Below are 18,977 nucleotides of genomic sequence, written 5' to 3' on the forward strand. Positions count from 1 at the left end.
GAGTTTACTTATTTTCCCCCCTTCAGGAACAGAGGGAGTGGGGTTGCAGGATCTCTGTGCATCTTGGAAGACCCACTAGTTAGTTTTGGGTGCCAAGTCCTCTTCTCCTATCAGAATAATAAGCAGGAAACTCTGCACGTCAATATTCAGTTTGCTGCCACTCCCGAGGAAAAGCCCACACAGGAGAATTTGGCATTTAGTGTGGGGTGTGTTTTAAGATTCCCTAGGCTTTCCTCTGATTCTGCAGATAACATATGGAGTAGTGAAGCCTACCATACAGCAGGTCAGCTGTTTATTCTGTGATTGTGTTGTGAATCTGACAGACAATCAATGTTCATATGGAATCTATGAAAAAATTATCATTACAGTGTGTGGCTGAGAACAGTCATTAGAGGTTAAGTGATTTATGCTTCTCTAAACTCGTACAAAAAGCCACAATTTTTTTGTGTTGTAAACATCAAGCTGGAACTGAAAGCAACATTCCATAATTCCTCTGCCAGTGACACATTTATGCAGCAGAGCAGTATCATAAAGGATGAGAAGTTTGTTCTCAAGACAGATTTTCAACTTTACAGATGATTAAAATGGTCAGTAACTCACTCCAAGGCCATTGAGAACGGAGGTATTGCTATACTCAAACAGGTAGTCAGGCTGTTAAAAGAAATATTTAGTTCACCTACATACACAGGACGAGTGGTAGCAGCCCACAAACTGTTCCCTGCACTAATCTCAGTGATTGTCAGATTCAGGTTAGCAGCAGGGAACTCCTCAGCAGTTATTCTCTTAACAATCCCTACCGCAAGCAGAGAATATCATAGGTCAGGACTGTGCTAGTTACATAGAAAGTGCACCTCCTCTTGCATTTGCACAAGGACTAACACAATAGGTGGGACCTGGCTGAGGCCTCTGGGCAATACTGAAATATACATTTGAAAAGAGATACAGGGTAAAAATGTCAGTACTGGCTAAGTGATTTGGGAACCTACGTGCCATTTTCCCAAATGAACTGGGTCCTTCTGAGTTTTTCAAAAGCACCTAAATGCCATTGAAATCAGCAACTTTCTATAGGAGTTAGTCACTTAACTCAATATGGCACTTTTCTAAATCTCACTAGGACCTAGCAGCTGTGATACACATAGCTGGTTCAGGTGGCCCCTTGAACAAGCCAACAATGGTTCAAGTCAAATCAGCAAGAAAAGAGCTGAGTCTGTACACATAACAGTCAGAAGGCCCCGAATCCTCAGGACATTCAGCTCTGTTTACCTCTCTTGCCCCGTCCATGCAGTTACTAGCAATCCAGTGCTAAGGATGTAGTGTGACTCCAGATTCCCAGGGGTGTCACTGAGACCAGAATCAGGCATCTCTATCCTAATTTCTGTGGTACTGACCTGAAGTACAATGGAACTATTTGGCACTGTTGCACACTTTGTCCTGTTTATATGCACAGGAGGAGTAGGGTTCTAGGCAGCAGCCCATAAACTGTTCTCGTCTCTGGGATTAGCATATGGTGGGGGTTTGGACGATCAGCAGGGAACTCCCCTGGAACATGTTACTCCTTAAAAACAAACTACTTTTAAATTATATAAACGATTTTTAGTCAAACTAAAGCAGACATATTAATCACAGCTGTTTGAGCTGCATTCACTTCTGTTGCGTGTCTCAAGTTTCCAGAGTCAAACTGTAACTGCTCTGAGGAGAGAAACTGGTGACTTTTCTAAGCGGAATAGTGGAACAATGGAATAGAAAAATTTGGCTTCTTTCTTATCAACGGTGTCAATCAAAATTTTGTCTCTGGTGATGCAGTCAGCCTGAAACTAAACATGAAGCTTCAGGGCTTAGCAAAAAGAGCGAAGAAATGAGAATTCCACGGCCTTTTAGGTTCACTTCTAACATTGATTTTTAAATGTCCTAAAATGAATTAAAAAGGAAGGGTTTAGAACACTTGTGGATGCTGTGAAGTCACATGCAGAATTTGAGGCTGGCAACTGCTATAAAAGATACTGTAAATCTTAACAGGCTCATGACCGAGAATTTGCAGTAGTGATCCTTCATGACTCCCATTCCAGCAGTTACGTACTTGTTGTTGCCCTTCTTGCCTCAGTGCCCTGCAGCTCTTGTGAAGAGTTTAAGAAACTTGGGGTTGTCATTATGCAAATCACAGCATAACCCAATTGTTAGCTGTCTTTTGTAGCTCAACATCTTAACAATGATCAAGATGCCTGGTAAAATGTAAAGGGGAAAGTTATTTCATCTTAGAATATTTATGCAGTGTTTAAGGTTAAATGAATGTTCCAAAAATCTGTGCATCTGACAAGATGATGAAGACTTGTTTTTTCCATTAAGAACACAACTGCTTTGAGATGTTGTACAGTAATTTTTGCCAGTGGCCAATGCAGAAATGCTAGCTAGGACTGCCCTCCTGTGGCAATAGAATGCTCAACCTTGTTTGCTTATAACAAGTGAACAGGACTAAGCACAGGGGTAGTCAATAGGCAAACCACAGGCCAAATCTGGACCACCAGATGCTCTTGAATGGACCCCAAAATTATGTATTTTTTATTATTTTCGTCTCTGGAGTCTGGACCTTGACCAAGAAATTTGGACCTTGACAAAAAATAATAGACTACCCTGACTAGTATGTACACAAAACTATTAATAAGTAAGGCCGGGAGCCATTGTGATTATCAATTCTGATCTGCATAACAGGTAATTCCTCTGAATTAATTTGTTTCTGAACAGGTTTTTGAGAAACACATCCAATCTTGCGTTTAAAAATTGCCAGTGATAGAGAATCCAATACATTAATTACCATCACCTTATTTGCATCTTATTTCCAGCCTGAATTGGTCTAGCTTCAACTTCCAGTAGTTGGGTCTTGTAATACCTTTGTCTACTAGACTAAAGAACCCTTTATAATTTTTCTGTTCCCTGTGCAGGTATTGTAGATTGTGAACAAGTGGTCTCTTAACTTTCTCTTTGTTAAGCGAAATACATTGAGCTCCTGAAATTTCACTATAAGGAATATTTTCCAACTCTTTAATCATTCTCATGGACTTCTCTAAACCCTCTCCAATTTATCAACTTGTTTCCAGTAGCAGCCAAGTGCACAGATAATTTAGTCTCTGTATTTCTACTCAAAATATCCTCTTTATACATCTAAGGATCACCTGAGCCCTTTTGACTGCAGTGTGGCAATGGGAGCTCAAGTTTAGCTGATGATCTGCCCCAACTCATTTTCAGTCATTGCTTTCCAGGATAGAGTCCCACCCGTGTGTAAGTCTGACTTATATTCTTTGTTTCTACATGTATAATTTTACATTTTGCTTTATTAAAATTCATATTGTTTGCTCAAGCAAATTTACCAAGTAATCCAGATTGCTCAGTATCAGTGATCCATCCTCTTCCTTATTTACCACTCCTCCAATCGTTGGATGAGCTGCACATTATCACTGATGATTTTGTTTTCTTCCAGGTAATTGATAAATTAGATAGTGTAAGCTTAAGAACCAATTCTTGTGGGACCCCACTAGACACCCCCCCATGACAATTCCCCATTTAAAATTGCATTTTGAGACTTATAAATTAGCAAGTTTTTAGTCCATGTAATCCACCATGTTAACAGAATTATTTAGATAGCAAAGTCAAGCACACAAATGTTTGGAAATGCCAGATTTATGGCTTTCTGTGTAATCTTAATTCTGCCTCGTCTACACTGAATTAGGCAGGGCTTCTGTAGTAAATGTGATCATGTAATTAAAGATATCAGAATGTACACACAGGTTGCATGGGCAGCAGTAAATCTGACACTTAACATTTGAGTGCTTGACTTGGCAACCTAAATAGTGTTAAGGTCTTTTATTTTGCAGGACGGGGCGCTGTCTTTTAAAAAGAAAAAGCTTAAATATTCTTTTATGTGCAAGTGGCAATCCCCCATCAGATAGCAGCCGCACCTTTAACACTACAGCACAGACTGCTATCACTTATTACGTTATAATATAAAAAATAATAGCTTGCAGAAGCTGTTATCCCAAAGAGGGATTGGATGTTGAATCCTAGGTGTGGTCACCTGAAAGGATGGGTAGGAGAGCCCAGCCTGGCTTGTTTGTCTTCCTCTCCTACCCCTGAAGTTAAGGATGTGCCTGCCCTCTGTGTAGGGCCCTACCAAATTCACAGCCATGAAAAACATGTCACAGACCATGAAATCTGGTTTCCCCCTGTGAAATCTTTTTTGTGTGCGTGTTTTTACCCTATACTACACAGATTTCATGGGGGGGGACCAGCGTTTCTCAAATTGGGGGTCCTGACCCAAAAGAGAGGTTATTTTAGGGGAGGGGAGGTCACAGTATTGCCACCCTTCTGCGCTGCCTTCAGAGCCTGGTTGTCAGAGAATGGCAGCTGTGGTCGAGCACCCTGGCAGCAGCAGCGCAGAAATAAAGGTAGCAGTACCGCAACTCCTCTTACAATAACCTTGTGACCCCCCCCCCACCACACACACACAATTCCTTTTTGGGTCAGGACTCCCACAGTTACAATACCGTGACATTTCAGATTTAAATAGCTGAAATCATGAAATTTGTTATTTTTAAAATCCTATGACCGTGAAATTGACCAAAATGGACCATGAATTTAGTAGGGCCTTACATATGTGATATACTGGGGAGGTGGATGGGGTCAGAAGACTGGACGATTGGGATCAGGGGTGTTTGGTGGAGGGAGCTTAGCCCTGTCCCTGCCCCATTAGGGTTCCCAGAGAGGGTGTGGATACTGGGGCCATGTGCCAAGTCCAAGGGAAGCACAGCCTGGATTTTTTCCCCTCTCCACTTCCCCACTACAGCTACTCTGGCAGCTCCGAGTCCAGCCCCGAGTCCAGCCCAGCTGCATAAGCCCAGCTTTAGAATGTTTGTGATTAGTTATTTCGGCACCGTGCCAAAACTTCCCGGACAAATTCAAGTGAGAGAGGGGTAAATAATTTCTCTCTCAGCAAAAGCTGATTTCAGTTGGTGGTACAACTTGTTGCCAGTCAAGCCCTAAATGTAGGGGTTGCCAGCAGCTTGCCCTAAAATATTTTCTAGCTTCATGCTGCTGCATTCTGCATCATTCCATCGGAAAAGACTGGAGGCTTTGCCATAGCTTCAAATAACCTGTTTTACTTTTTTTTTTTTTTTAAACTGAATTGAATACATGGAATACCCCTCATTTCATTTCATAGTAAAACTTTAAAACTTATAGTGTACTGCATAATTTAGTATTTAAAATGCATAATTATAATAGAAGCTACAAGAGGGAAGCTGGAGGTTTTGGGGACTGAGCACCTAGGGAAGATGTAAAATGCAATTTGTATTTGAGCAGGTGGATGTTAAAAGAGCCAGTAGTGTAATGTTTAATGTTGATAGTAAAGTTGACATTCAGTTTCAAAATCTACACTCCCCTGAGATGAATGGGGCAGTTCACACATCTTAGAGCTATTATTTCAGGTTGTCTCCAGACTCAGGAAAATATCACTGCATTAAGTCTTACGCTTGGTCTACATTTGGAAAGTTTTTCATCACAACGATAAAGGCCAGAAGCAATTTTATAATTGAAAGTTAGAGACGAACAGCTGCAATTCAACAGGCACCATATCACAGCATTCACAGTGCACTGATTTCATCAAAGGAAGTTCACAAATATCTCTATTCCCAGATAGTGAGAATAAAGAAAATATTTAATTTGGTCTCTTTCAATTATTAGAGATTTACTAAACAATCTTAAAATGGCAGGAGAGAAAAAAATTGCCTTATAAAGTCTATTTTGCAAAATGAGTGATCAGAACTGTCTGGTGGGAGTCCCAGGGCTAGCTTAGAGTCATAGCATTTAAGGCCAGAAGATAGAACCAGATCATCTAATCTGACCTCCTATGTATCACAGGCCACTAAACACCACCCAGCCACTGCCACATCAAGCCTAACCAACAAAATTAGACCAAGTACTATAACCCTCAGGAGAATTAATTAGTATGTGCCACAGGGAGTGAGGTACACCAATGCCTGAGGCCTCTGCGATGCCAGGGAAATTATATGAGATATACCCAGATGATCCTAGGAAGCGATCCGTACCCTATGTTGCAAAGGAAGGTGGGCGAAAAAATCCAAGGTGACTGCCAATTCCTTCTTGACACTGAATTTATACGCAAGACCCACCTGCCAAGTATCTGAGGACCAGCTCACTGCATTGATTGTCATCTCTCCAGCTGGGCCATCTTTGATGCTCCAGAAGAAGGAGACAAAACCAAGAATACATTGTGGGAATAATACATATCATCATGAAACTTCCTGATAAGCAGCCTCCTGACTTTTTTGTACAAAAATACTTTTATAAATTTTTATGAGTTTTCTGGTCCCCCATTTATGCTTAGAAGCATCTTTTGGATAGGTTTTTGGACCCCATCGTCCAATATACTCAGGTCCAACCCTTCTGGATTGGCTGAAAGTCTCCCGGAATCGATCTCCTGGTGGCTACTGAAATCAGTCTGGGAGATTTTAATAGGCCGCTAAGTCCGATTGGTGGCACAGCAGGGCTAAGGCAGACTCCCTACCTGTCCTGGCTCTGCATGGCTCCCAGAAGCAGCCAGCATGTCCCTCTGGCTTCTAGACACAGGGGCAGCCAGGAGGTCTCTGCACGTTTTTCCCCACTCCAAGCACTGACTTCACAGCTCCCATTGGCCATGAACCGCGGCCAATGGCAGCTGCGGGGGAAGTGACTTCAGGCACAGGTAGTGCACAGAACTGCCTGGCTGCCCGAGCCTAGGAGCCCGACATGCCAGTCGCTTCTGGGAGCCGCCCGGCCAGAGCCCACACCCCAACCCTCTGCCTGAACCCCCTCTCACACCCCAACCCCCTTCCTGCACCCAAATTCCCTTCCAGAGCCTGCATCCCTGCCCCAGCCCTGAGCCCCATCCCAGAGCCCACACCCCGTCCTGCACTCCAACCCCCTGCCTCAGCCCAGTTAAAGTGCATGAGGGTGAGGGAGAGTGAGCAACAGAGGGAGGGGGGATGGAGTGAATGCAGGCGGGGCCTTGGAGAAGGGGCAGGAGGCAGGGCCAGGGTGTTAGAGTTGCCAAGTGTCTAATCGCACAAACCCAAACCCTTCCATATTTGTGTGCACATTTGCCTGCTCCTTGCTGTTCATTGTCACTTTCAGTTCTGCTCTGGCTGCTGCTGTTACTGGTACACACCATCTGTGGAGCTTAATGGAGGGCATACATCAAACAAAAAACGAAACTAATATACCCAAATTGCTGTCAAATGCACAGAAACTAAACTGTTCTAACAGTACTATGCACCGAATTTTCAGACAATATGTTTGTCAGATGGGGAACATCCTTTCTGAATAGAGTAACTGGGTACTATACAATACAACGAAACAAAATGTACAGATCACATTCAGTAGAAAACAATTAACCACTAATTTAAAAAAAAGTCAGTTTGATATCTTTCAGGAGAAATTTGAGTAGTTTATTTTGCCCAATCAGAGCCCTTCAGCATAATGAGACATTCATATACACATATATGAACATTTTTCTGAAACATTAATGTATAATACATCTTTCATTTAAAATACCAGCTGCACAGGTATTTTTTATTTACAAAAATATTCCATACTTAATTTTAACTGTTTTGTTATGATGACAGTTGAATTCAAGTACAAGTAAAATAACTCTACACAATCTAACATGTGTTTGTAACAGTACAATTTGCAGTTCATATGAAACTATATTTGTAGACAGATGGATCTGCAACCCTATCTAAAATGCATTTCCCAGTAATAACCCTCAAGAGCTAGGGGGGGCTCAGCAAGACTTAACTGAAAAATAAATTGCAATGAACAAAAAACCAAAACAAAACAAAATAAAAAAACCACCATATACATGTACAAAGATATACATAAAGCAAGAACTGTACCACAAGCATGCTTACCCAAAAAGTGGGCAATATTAGAAAAAATTACCGATGTTTTTCATTTTCCATTGTGCTGGTACAATGAAGCAGTAGCATAACTAGAAAGCAGCATGTTTCTTCTAGTTCTAACCACTGAACCATAATGGAGCTCAGGTCTACAGTAACTTAGTACAGTTTATTTACATTTTTAAAAAGGGAATATTTAAAATATGTTCCCCCCTCTTGCATTGCCTGTTGCTGAATATTATTGGTGCTCCATATACACCTCCTTACATGTTTTAAACAAACAAAGTTTAATGTCTATGAATCACTCTTGCCTGGTACTATATAATAAGTATTAATAAAAGGCATGCAACTGTCAAAAGAAATTACTACAGTTGCATAACAAAATTAAAATAGTTTTTAGTGCTTTAACTTGAAAAATTAAAAGTAATACTGATTTAGTCACATCTTGTAGTTGATTTTCTGATTACATCTCTACCTTTAACTGCTATCTGGATCTCTGGGCCTGGAATTCATTACTCTTTCCTGAAGTGTAAAATATTCCAGAAATACACTGCTATCTTGAAACACTATAACCAAATATAAGGTTTACAGTACATTTATACAAGACACATGATGATTAGAAACGGGCATAATTTAAACAACTTTGCTTTTCAATGTAAGTTAAACTGTCAAAATGGAAATAAAGTTAAATCAGTTACTTCAGCAGATCCACATACATTTTTCACTTTATCTTCACCCCTTCCCCCTCCCAAAAGTTAATTTCTGTCTACAAAGTATTTAAATTTTTTGAAGTGGCAGCAAAGTCGTTAAAATCCACAGGAAAAGATTCACATAAGACTATATAGGAAACTGGTTAGAATAAGGAAAGTGCAACTGAGAAATTACTCTGTAAAGGAAGGCAATCATTGCACACGATTCCAACACCACACATCAACACAGCACTGCAATTGCAATCCAATTTCCACCCAGGTAAATCAAACAATGAATAGAAAGAGGAGGGCACTTCAGCCACAGACAATATGCTTTTTAAAACATTCTGAAAACAAATAATATTGATCAGCAGGTACAAAACTGATGAAGAACCAAAATTAATGAACTAGAAAAGGAAAACTTTAATGACAAAAATACATAACTCCCTTTTAATATTTGGAAATTTATTAAAAAAGCTGAAAAAAATACCTGAAAAACTAGTAGTTTGTTATATATATATATATATATCTCTTAAAACAAAAAAATTATGGTAAACATCCAACAGCAATCTGCAGCTATTGAGAGAGGTTTTACAATTAGGTTTTGTTTTTTGAAAATAATACTTTCCCTTCCCTTTATTTTGAAATGTTCCAAAAGGGAGGTTACAGTAAGTAAGAATGATTAGTTTCTGCAGAATATTTCTAAAGAAGAAAATGGGCTTTTTTTTTGTTTAGTAATTGTATCTCTATATGAGATATGAATGTATTTTCTTATTATAAGCTTAAAACATAACTTTTTGTATGGATAATATACATACTTTTTAAGTACTTTGACTTAAATTTTAACCCAAGTTTTTTAAATTAAAGGTAAAAGTGTACATATATAAAATCTTCTTTTAAAACTAAAAGTATTTTATAACAGTATGTATAAATATAACAGATTGCCACTGTATGATCTTGAAACAAATCTGAAAGTGTTGTTGTAATTTAAAAACCACAGATGCTGACACAGGGCAAGTGCCTTTCATTAGATTCTATATTGTATATATTTATATACACAATGTTTGCTGACTTAAAAAAGCACACATTTTCTAAGCTATATTCTAAACTGTAATTATCAGTTGTGAAGACTAGTCTGTTCTAAGCATTGTGTATTGTATGAGTGTTTATATACAAATAATGAATCAGAACTACAGAAATATGGAAAGTAAAATTGAGGAATAAAATACCAAGCTTTTAAAGTGCAGGAAATAATTTCAAGTTTAAAGTTCAGGTCAGATCAGTGCTATTTATTAAGCCAGGAAAAAAAATTCACTGCCAAAAAAATCACCTTTGGATATAGCTTTCTAATGTAATTGTCATGCAAGGAGTATCTCAAGCAAAACATATCTATAAAAACAGACAAAAATAGACTTGTAAATTAGTGTAATACTTTCCAATTGACCATTTCCAAAGAACAAACCTCTCTTGAGATGTGGGTGGTGTAATAGTTTCAGACTTATTTGGAATATGCTTATGTTTATATGAAATAACATTCAGAAAAAATTACAACTTGGCAGGATTTCTAAACTCAAGAAACGCTTCTTCAGTTTAAGATAATTAAATTAAATGTGATACACAACATTTAACACAAGTAGCAGCAGTTTCTTGCACTTCCATAAAAAAAGAGAAAAGTGTAATAGTTCAGTTGTATTCTGATATTTTTCCAAACACAGAAAAGCTAATCAACAGGATAAAAGGTGATGTCTCCCCTCTTTGTTTGAAATGTGTATAAAATTTGTCCAATAATAGCAAATAAAATGCCACATAGCTTCTGTATCACAAACTTCCTTCCAAGGAAAAACACTGACAAGCAACATTTTAGATTAAAAAGCAATTAAAATTGGCTATGTAGTCCCTATAATTGACTAAAGAGCCATTGTGCGTTCATTTTGTAAGCAACGATCATTTCACTAATTTTTCAAACTAAGTTTTATATACCATGACACATGAGAAACAGAAACTATGCTAAAGAAAATATGAGACTCTTCAGTGCCTAAGAAACAGACATCTTCCCTGTTCTAGTATATGCTCTCTCATTCCTTCCTATTTTGCTTTGCTTGCTGATGGATGTCAAATGCTTCATTCTGGGAAGACTAAGCAAGACTTCCCTCTTAATCCGATGGGAGCGTCCATGGATCTGACATCACAACTTAGAGCATCTCTCCCAAAGACTGATCAGAGTATCTTCTTGGATAGATTCCTGTTGCCCTGAAATGCAGTTCCACTGGGCGAAAGTAACAGGGTGAATTTAAGGGTGAGGGAAAAATTAAACAACCACTTCAGAATTTCTTTTTAAATTGATCTAATGTAAGTTTATCTGGTTTTCTGCTGCTGGATTGCAAGCAAATACAAAATTAATTTATATTTAATATACAGTAGGCAAACTGACTGCAAAAATGAAACAGGTAACATATAGAAGAGATGAAACAAATATGTGGCCAAAATAACTGGAGCTAATATAACCCTTATCTATATGGAGAACTATCAAGAATTTAGGATGCTGCTGCTTTGCATTTTCATGTCCCCATCAGTAACTGCTTTCTTTGGTGCATCATTTTTTTTCCTAACAAAAATTTAAATACATAGTCAGACTTGTTATTTTGTGTGATACAGCACAGAATGGCAGGATGTGTGGTACACCCTCAAGTGCTGATAAATCAAAAGGCAGTCAGTGAATTCCATTAACTTCCTCACCCCAAAATAAAATTAAGTTATTTCACCAAAGCATACAAATTCTGAACACATTTTCTGGGACAAAACTTACAATCTTTTGAACTGTATTAAGAATAATTAACCCTTCACATCTTGCATCTCTCAAATAATAAGCCAAATTTACTGTAAACTTGTATACCCATGACAGCATTTTTCAATTAGATATAAACATAACAAATTTTGCCCTGTGAATACCTAAAGAGGAGTGCATGACAAACAGATAGAGCTCTGGTGCTAGAAGGACTTTATCTTAATGATTCAATATGGAAAACTTTTCAGAAAACTTCTCCGCTGTTATTTTCTAACTATTCCCCTTGCAAAACACAATTAGTCACTATTTCTAATTTGAGATTAAAATAATGAAATCACTCAGTTTTTACAATGCAAACATTTTCTTCTAAGGAATTTTTTTTTCTTTCTTTCCAACTCTGTTCATCCCTACAGTTATGGCTTTGGTGCAAGTCATATGCTAACACAATATGCTGCTTTGATTTAGCACAAATGCTTAAATTTTTTCCTGCCCAAATTTAAAGAGTGGTCCTCCACTCCGTGAAATACTGAGAACCTCTTAATTGTTCATTTTTAGTATCACACCCATTTACTGAAAAGATGGTTTTGCAGACTAACTCCAATTTTTAAGTAGGTCTTGAATGTTTGAAGCTACTAAAATACAGACTTGTACAGTAGCTCTACAAACAGGATTTAAGAAATAAACTAAAAGACTTATAGCTACTTAACATTAGATGCTTGCCCTTATCCTTGAAACAGCATTTTCACTGAGTTTAAAACTGTTTCAAACCTGAGTCCAAGGTTATTTGATTTGGTAATGAAGAACTAAAAGGGGATATAAGTTAGCTACAGTTTTTGCTTAGAACCATCTCAACAAATTTAATTAAATGGCTGTAAAAAGATATTCTGTTAAACATTTATAAAAATTCACAGGATGAATGAAACCGATCGACAATGCCAAACATTTTACAAACTGACCCAATAACTAGTTGGTTATTTTTAGGGTTGGGTGGTTGAGGGGAGTGGGAGGGGGAGTGGGGAAGATTTAGCTGAATGAAAGAAGACACATAAGAGACACTGAAGTATTCTTCTCACCACAATGGAGATGTTTTCACTTTTCACTTCGCACAGCCATAACACAAATGAAAACTCCCAGCATGAAACACAATTCAGTCATGTTATTCACTTGATTTTTGTTTAATGCAAAAATGTTTTATCCTTTTGTTTTGTACTTGACAGAGTATGATGTGAATACAAGAATACTAGATCAGGGGTCCTAGAAGAGACTATGAACAGGTCAACTGTATATACATTTTCAATATGGATCTTTCAGACTTCCAGCTTGTCTGATCAAAGAGATGGTAGCAAACAGAGTATAACTCTTCTTCAGTAATAATGGAAGGGAGGGTAGGTGAAGTCAGCTATTTATAGTTCAGTAAGACAAACACAACTTTATTTCAGCTCTTGGACCCCTGATTTATTGCCTCTCCTCACAGGAGGGTGAAACATTGGCAGCAGTTACAACAGAAACTTTTGGCATATGACATATTAACACAGGCTTGATCCTGCATTGCCACTGCCCATCTTGCATCTTTTCCCCTTTGCCTCTCTTCTCCAAGTGTCCTGTGTCACCTGCTCTGTTCCCAAGCTCTGAGCAAACCCACGCTACGACAAACACTCAAGTTTTTGTGTCTGTCTGTTTTAAATATAATGCTCCTCAGTTAAAGCCATATGACTGAGGTAAAACTGTGTATGATTTGTGCTAGGAAACAACACCATCCAATAGACAGTGAATACTCCTCCAACTCCAATGGTCCTGCAGAAATTAATTAAAAGAAAAAAAAAGGACATTTTTCCTCCTCAAGAGAAAGTTAAATTGATCTATTTGGATGTAGGTTGTCAGAACTGGTACCACTTCTTATCTTTGTGCTTCATCATCATCTAAAAATAAACAAAAAAGTAAAGATATAAATACGATTAACATTTCCATACAGTGCCACAGACATGCAGATACACAATTACAAAAAAGACAATCAGTTCTTTATTTTTCATTCTCTCACAAAGCTTTTTAACATTGAGATGAATTTCTTCAACAATAACATCAACAGATTCCATCACAAATCTGCTAAGCGTGCATATGCTGCTGCCTTTCTGGCTCCTGATTGTGAGGGTAACAACTCAACAAGGACCGGAAAGTTGAGTGGCAGGTAGCAAGACAGACAGAGATCTGGAGGGCCAGCAATGAGGATATCTGTTCCTGGTGGCTGCTCAGAATGATCAAACTGGGATTTCTGCAATTGTTTGTATGCAGTTGGTCTATCTGCAGCTAAGGTCCTCGGGGCTCATGTGCATAGTGTAAATAGAACATGTACATAACGTAAATAAAGTACAGTTAAGAGACTCGACTCCATGACATGAATTCCTTTAACAATGGAAACTAACCTGCAGTATCCACCATGACACATGCCAGATAGGCACAGTTCAGCTCTGTAAAAAAATCCTATATGGTGAGGCTGGTTACTTAAATAGCAGACATTGTCAGCTTAACCATTAGGGGGAAACGTGATGCGCCATAGGAAGACAAAGGAAGTGTTAAGTATTAATCATATTGATTCCCATTTCTTGCACATTTCTCTTTTTCAGTGAATATAAAGTTACTTGCACATCTTACACAACTCTGATATAGTAACATGTTGATGCACTAAAAGGACTCACCTCATGAGCATGTTTGGAGAAAGAATCAGCACTACTTAGCATAGCAGCTGTTCTTTCGTCCAATTCTCCTAGTTTCTGCCCTCTTTCATCTAGTGCAATCCTGGCTCGTGCTAGTTCACCGATTACTCCAGATGCTGATCCTTTAACACCTTCAATACCACCAGGCCCTGGGATATGCTGAGCAAGACTTCTTGATGCCTTTCCAGATGCTGATTCTCCAACTATATATATTCAAGGAACAAGATACCCAAAACAGAAAAATAAGGCTTCCTATAAACTGATTAACTTTTCAGTGGTAACATTAGACACTGTTTAACTCCAACTTCAAAGCAGAAAAAACTAGGAATTTAACTCAAAATGATCATCCATTTAGTCGTTCTGTTTGCCTAAAACAATACTACTGTTTAAAAAATTCTATTAACCTCACATCATATGCTACTGTAAAATTACTTTTTTCATTAGCCAAAAGAGGGGTCAAATTATTTTTCACTTAGAACACCAAATAACTAATGGCAGACCTGACTAAAAATTATACTGATTATTTGATATTTGTGAGGTCAATTAATCAGAGAAAAATAATTTTTTATAGTAATCTGTTTAAGTCTTAGCTTAAGAAAACAAAATGGTGTCAGATATCAAAAAGAAAAAAAATTACTTGTAATTTCTGGAGCATTATTTTTTTAAATTTCCATTTCAGTTTATTCTTACTGCGATCGGAATATGCACATTTCAGGTTGAAAGGGTTCAGGGCCGGCTCCAGGCACCAACCCACCAAGCTTGTGCTTGGGGCGGCACCTGGAGGGGGGCGGCGCGGTGCTCCGGCCCCCGGGGAGAGCGGGGCCACGGCCGGGCTCGCTGCCCTCCCCCCCCCCGGCGCCCTCCCCCCGGCCGCCGGGGGGAGAGCGGCGAGCCCTGGCTGGGGCTCGCCGCCCTCTCGCCGCCCTGCCCCCTGTACTCTGGCCGCCAGGGGGGAGAGCGGTGCCCCGGCTGGGCCTCCGGCCGCCCTCCCCCCGGCCGCCCTCCTCTCCCCCCCATGGGGGGGGGGGGGCAGCCGGCAGCTTTTTTGCCTGGGGCGGCAAAAAAGCCAGAGCTGGCCCTGAAAGGGTTGTTGCAATATCTTGAGATTTTCTGGTCAGATTTTATATTTCCATACAGAATGGTTCTCATTCCATTTAACAATATAAAATTATATTACTGAGTGCTTATCAAAAGAATGGCATCAATGAATTGTTTCATTTAGATTACAAGTGGAACCTGTAGTGAGGCCTATAGTTAAAAACTTCTATTCTGGAGACATTTTCAGATACTTCTATATTTTTGTCAAACTTTTACGTCTCATTCAGAAATTTGAGCCAAGACAGGTTTGCTGTTTTTGAAAAAAGCGTAAGTGAAAACACAAACGTTTGCAGTTATAAAATAACAAAACAAAACACACTTGTGAACATTTTTATAGATAGGTTTAGAGTAGAGGTGGGCAAACTATGGCCCACAGGCCACATCCAGCCTGCGGGACCCTCCTGCCCGGCTCCTGAGCTCCTGCCCCAGGAGACTAGCCCCCGGCCCCTCCCCATTTTCCTGGACATGTTCGGCTTTTTGGCAATTCCCCCCGGACGGGGGTTTGACTGCCGAAAAGCCGGACATGTCCGGGAAAAAGAGGACATATGGTAACCCTAGGTTGAATGGGGCAGCAGGGGGCAGGGGTTCCGGGGGCAGTCAGGGGATAGGGAAAAGGGGTAGTTGGATGGGGCAGAGGTCTGGGGGGTGGGGGGAGTTGGATGGGGCGGCAGGGGGCAGTCAGGGGCAGGGGTTCCAGGGTCGGTCAGGGGACAGGGAGTGGGGGAGTTGGATGGAGCAGGGGTCCCGGGGATGGGCCGTCAGGGGGCGAGAAGCGGGGAGGGGGACGCCCCCTCCCCTAATTGGTCCTCCATACAATTTCCAAAACCCAATGTGGCCCTCAGGCCAAAAAGTTTGCCCGCCCCAGTCTACAGTTTCAGTGGAAAATTGAAAAGACTTGAAATATGGCAATGATGTAATCCCTATCTTACAAATATGCTCTTCTGTGGCCTGGTGAAAATTGTTTTCCTTAGTTGTGTTACAATGGTTTAATAAACATTCATTATGAAAATACTGTTTTTTGTTATGTGATAAATGATCTGCAAACATTCTACTGGGACTATGCATAAGTATGAATGGAAATGTCAACCCAAAAGATGGTCTCTCAACATTCAATACATGAAATATGTTCATGCGTGGATGAGAAAGTTAAGATGAATTTAGTTTTTAAGATATAGATGCATGTGATAATGGACTTCGATAATGCATAAAAAAAGTAGGAATCCCAAAGAGCCTTGATTCAATACAATAAGTAACAGTGCATATGGAAAGAGACAAACACTCCTACCTCTGATTGCATATCCATCTTAAAGAGCTTTACAGTGCTGCCTAGTAAGTAGTTGTACATGATGGAATTAGATTTTCTTCAAGCAACTACAAACAATCCCTCCCCTCTTAAAAGTCTAGATAAAAATTGCAGTAAAAGACTAGTAAGGTTGAAAATTGAAGTACTGGGGGGGAAAATTTGAAACAAAAAAAATAATTTGTCCCGCACATTCTTAATTATATATCCTTGTACATGTGTATCACAATACAGTATTTAATTACATGGTCATGGCTCCCCCCCACTGCCCCACACCATCTCTGCCTCTTTCAGTGAACAAGTTGAGTGGTGAGACAGAGATATGTAATGAATGAAGCATAGAGAACTCCTGCCTCATTCACTGTAGTAGAAGTTAGATGGTGTGAATGAATAAAGAGATGGTCCTGACCTCAGCCTCATTCACAGATTATAAAGCCAGAAGGAAGCACTGTGATCATCTAGTCTGATGCCCTGTACAACAGTGGTTCTCAACCATGGCTCTGGGGCCTCTGGGGGGCTGTGAGCAGGTTTCAGGGTGGCCACCAAGCATGGCCGGCATTAAACTTGCTAGGCCCAGGGTAGAAAGCCTAAGCCCTACTACACGGGACCACAGCCTGGGTCCCCCAGCCCCACCACCCAGGGCTGAAGCCAAAGCCTGAACAACTTAGCTTTGCAGTGCTCCCTGTGGTGTGGGACCCTGGGAAATTGCCCTGCTTGCTACCCCCTAATGCTGCCCTGGCTTTCATATGCAGAAAAACTTGTTATGGCACAGCTGGGCCATGGAGTTTTTATAGCATGTTTGGGTGGGGGAGGGAAAGGGGGGATGGCTCAGAAAGAAAAAGGTGTACAACACAGTCCATAGGACTTTGTGAATTAGTTACTGTTTGAAATACAGCAGATCTTTTAGAGAAACATCCAATCTTGATTTAAAAATTTCCAGTGATGGAGAATCACCAAGACCCTTGGGTCAATTGTTTCAATGGATATTGTCCTCACTGTTAAAAAATTATGCCTTATTTCTACCTGAATTTGTATAGTTTCAATTTCCAGTCATTGGATATTTTTACATTTTTGACTGCTAGACTGAACAGCTCATTATCAAATTTCTGTTCCCCATGAAGGTACTTACAGAATGTAATCAATTCTCAGCTTAACCTTCTCTGTTAAGCTAAATAATTTGAACTCCCCGAGTTTATCACTATAAAGTCTGTCTTCTAAACCTTTAATCATTCTTGTGGTTCTTCTCTGAATTCTAATATCCAAATTCTGAAATCTAATAATCAGCATCCCTTGAATTATAAAACATTACAACTAGACACAGTATTCCAGTAGTGATGGCATTAGTGCCAAACAGATGTGACTATATCATTCCCTACTCCTACTCATTGTTCCCCTGTTTATATATCTAAGGATCACATTAGCCCTTGTGGTCAGCATTGCATCGGGAACTCATGTTCAGCTGATTCACCACTAGGATCCCAAGGTGGTTGTTTTTTTTCCCCCACCAGAGTCACTGCTTCCCAGGATAAAGTTGCCTATTTTATAAGTATGGTTTACAGTCTTTGTTTTTAGATTTATAACTTACCATTTGGCCATATTAAAATGTGATCCAGATCTTTCTGTATTACTGACCTATCCGCTTCATTATTTACAACTTCCCTCCCATATTTGAGTATTCAGTACAGTGGGTGGATGGTGCTCAGTGAATCAGGTATGAGGCCACATATGAATGGCGATGTGGAATATAATTATGTATCAGCTGTTTTATTTATTGCACCATTCAACCCCTGCATAAATGAGGCAGAAGATTCAGTGAAAAACAATATGTGGTCTTGTACTTAAGGATTTCATTATGTTGCATATAAATAAGAGAGTCATGTTTGCACAGGAAATCTTATTTCCTAGTTTCTGAGCGCTTCTCTTTACAACTTTATTTTCTTTTAATGTAAAATTTGTACAAAATATTTAAATACATTCTGCATGGTTCACCACTTTCCTCATGTGGAAATACTTTTCAGAATAAAAGAAATGAACTTACAGAGTTCTTCTCTGTCGAGTGACTGTGCACCACCTCCAAACAGGCCTTTAAAGAAACCCCTATTTGGGGCTTCTGGTGTTTCTACTGGAGTGAAGAGCTCACCCAACATTTCCTTTGTAATGAAAAAAAAAAAATTATTGCTAGCAACAACGTATTTCCTTTTTAAGACTCTTATAAAAACACAAGATTACTGTAGTCCATTTTCACTTTAACCAACTACCTTTAGGTTTTGCAATTTCATAATGCAACATATTCACACTAGGACAGAACTTTTCAGCAAATATTCAGAACAACTTTATCTTCTATTCAGGCATATTGCCAAACATAGAAGTCAAAAACAGATCAGGAAACTCTTCAAAGTCATCTGCTAAATAATAATTTGAGCTTGTAATACAGGAGTACTTGAAAAGTAA

General features: G+C 39.4%; 1 protein-coding gene across 6 annotated transcripts in view; it reads right to left on the reverse strand.

Moving 5' to 3' along the window:
- Nucleotides 1-7,483: 7,483 nt before the first annotated feature.
- Nucleotides 7,484-18,977, reverse strand: part of STXBP5 (syntaxin binding protein 5) — a 174,179-nt gene continuing 162,685 nt past the window's right edge. For all 6 annotated transcript variants that reach the window (XM_034765460.1, XM_034765459.1, XM_034765465.1 and 3 more), the window contains 3 exons: nt 18,565-18,676; nt 14,111-14,331; nt 7,484-13,336 (listed from right to left, as the gene is read on the reverse strand). In XM_034765460.1, the coding sequence (XP_034621351.1) occupies nt 13,295-13,336; nt 14,111-14,331; nt 18,565-18,676 (375 nt within the window). In that variant the 3' untranslated portion in view covers nt 7,484-13,294. The remainder of the gene's footprint in view (nt 13,337-14,110; nt 14,332-18,564; nt 18,677-18,977) is intronic.

Source organism: Trachemys scripta, chromosome 3 (assembly GCF_013100865.1).
Source record: "Trachemys scripta elegans isolate TJP31775 chromosome 3, CAS_Tse_1.0, whole genome shotgun sequence".
Classification (NCBI taxonomy): Eukaryota; Metazoa; Chordata; order Testudines; family Emydidae; genus Trachemys; species Trachemys scripta.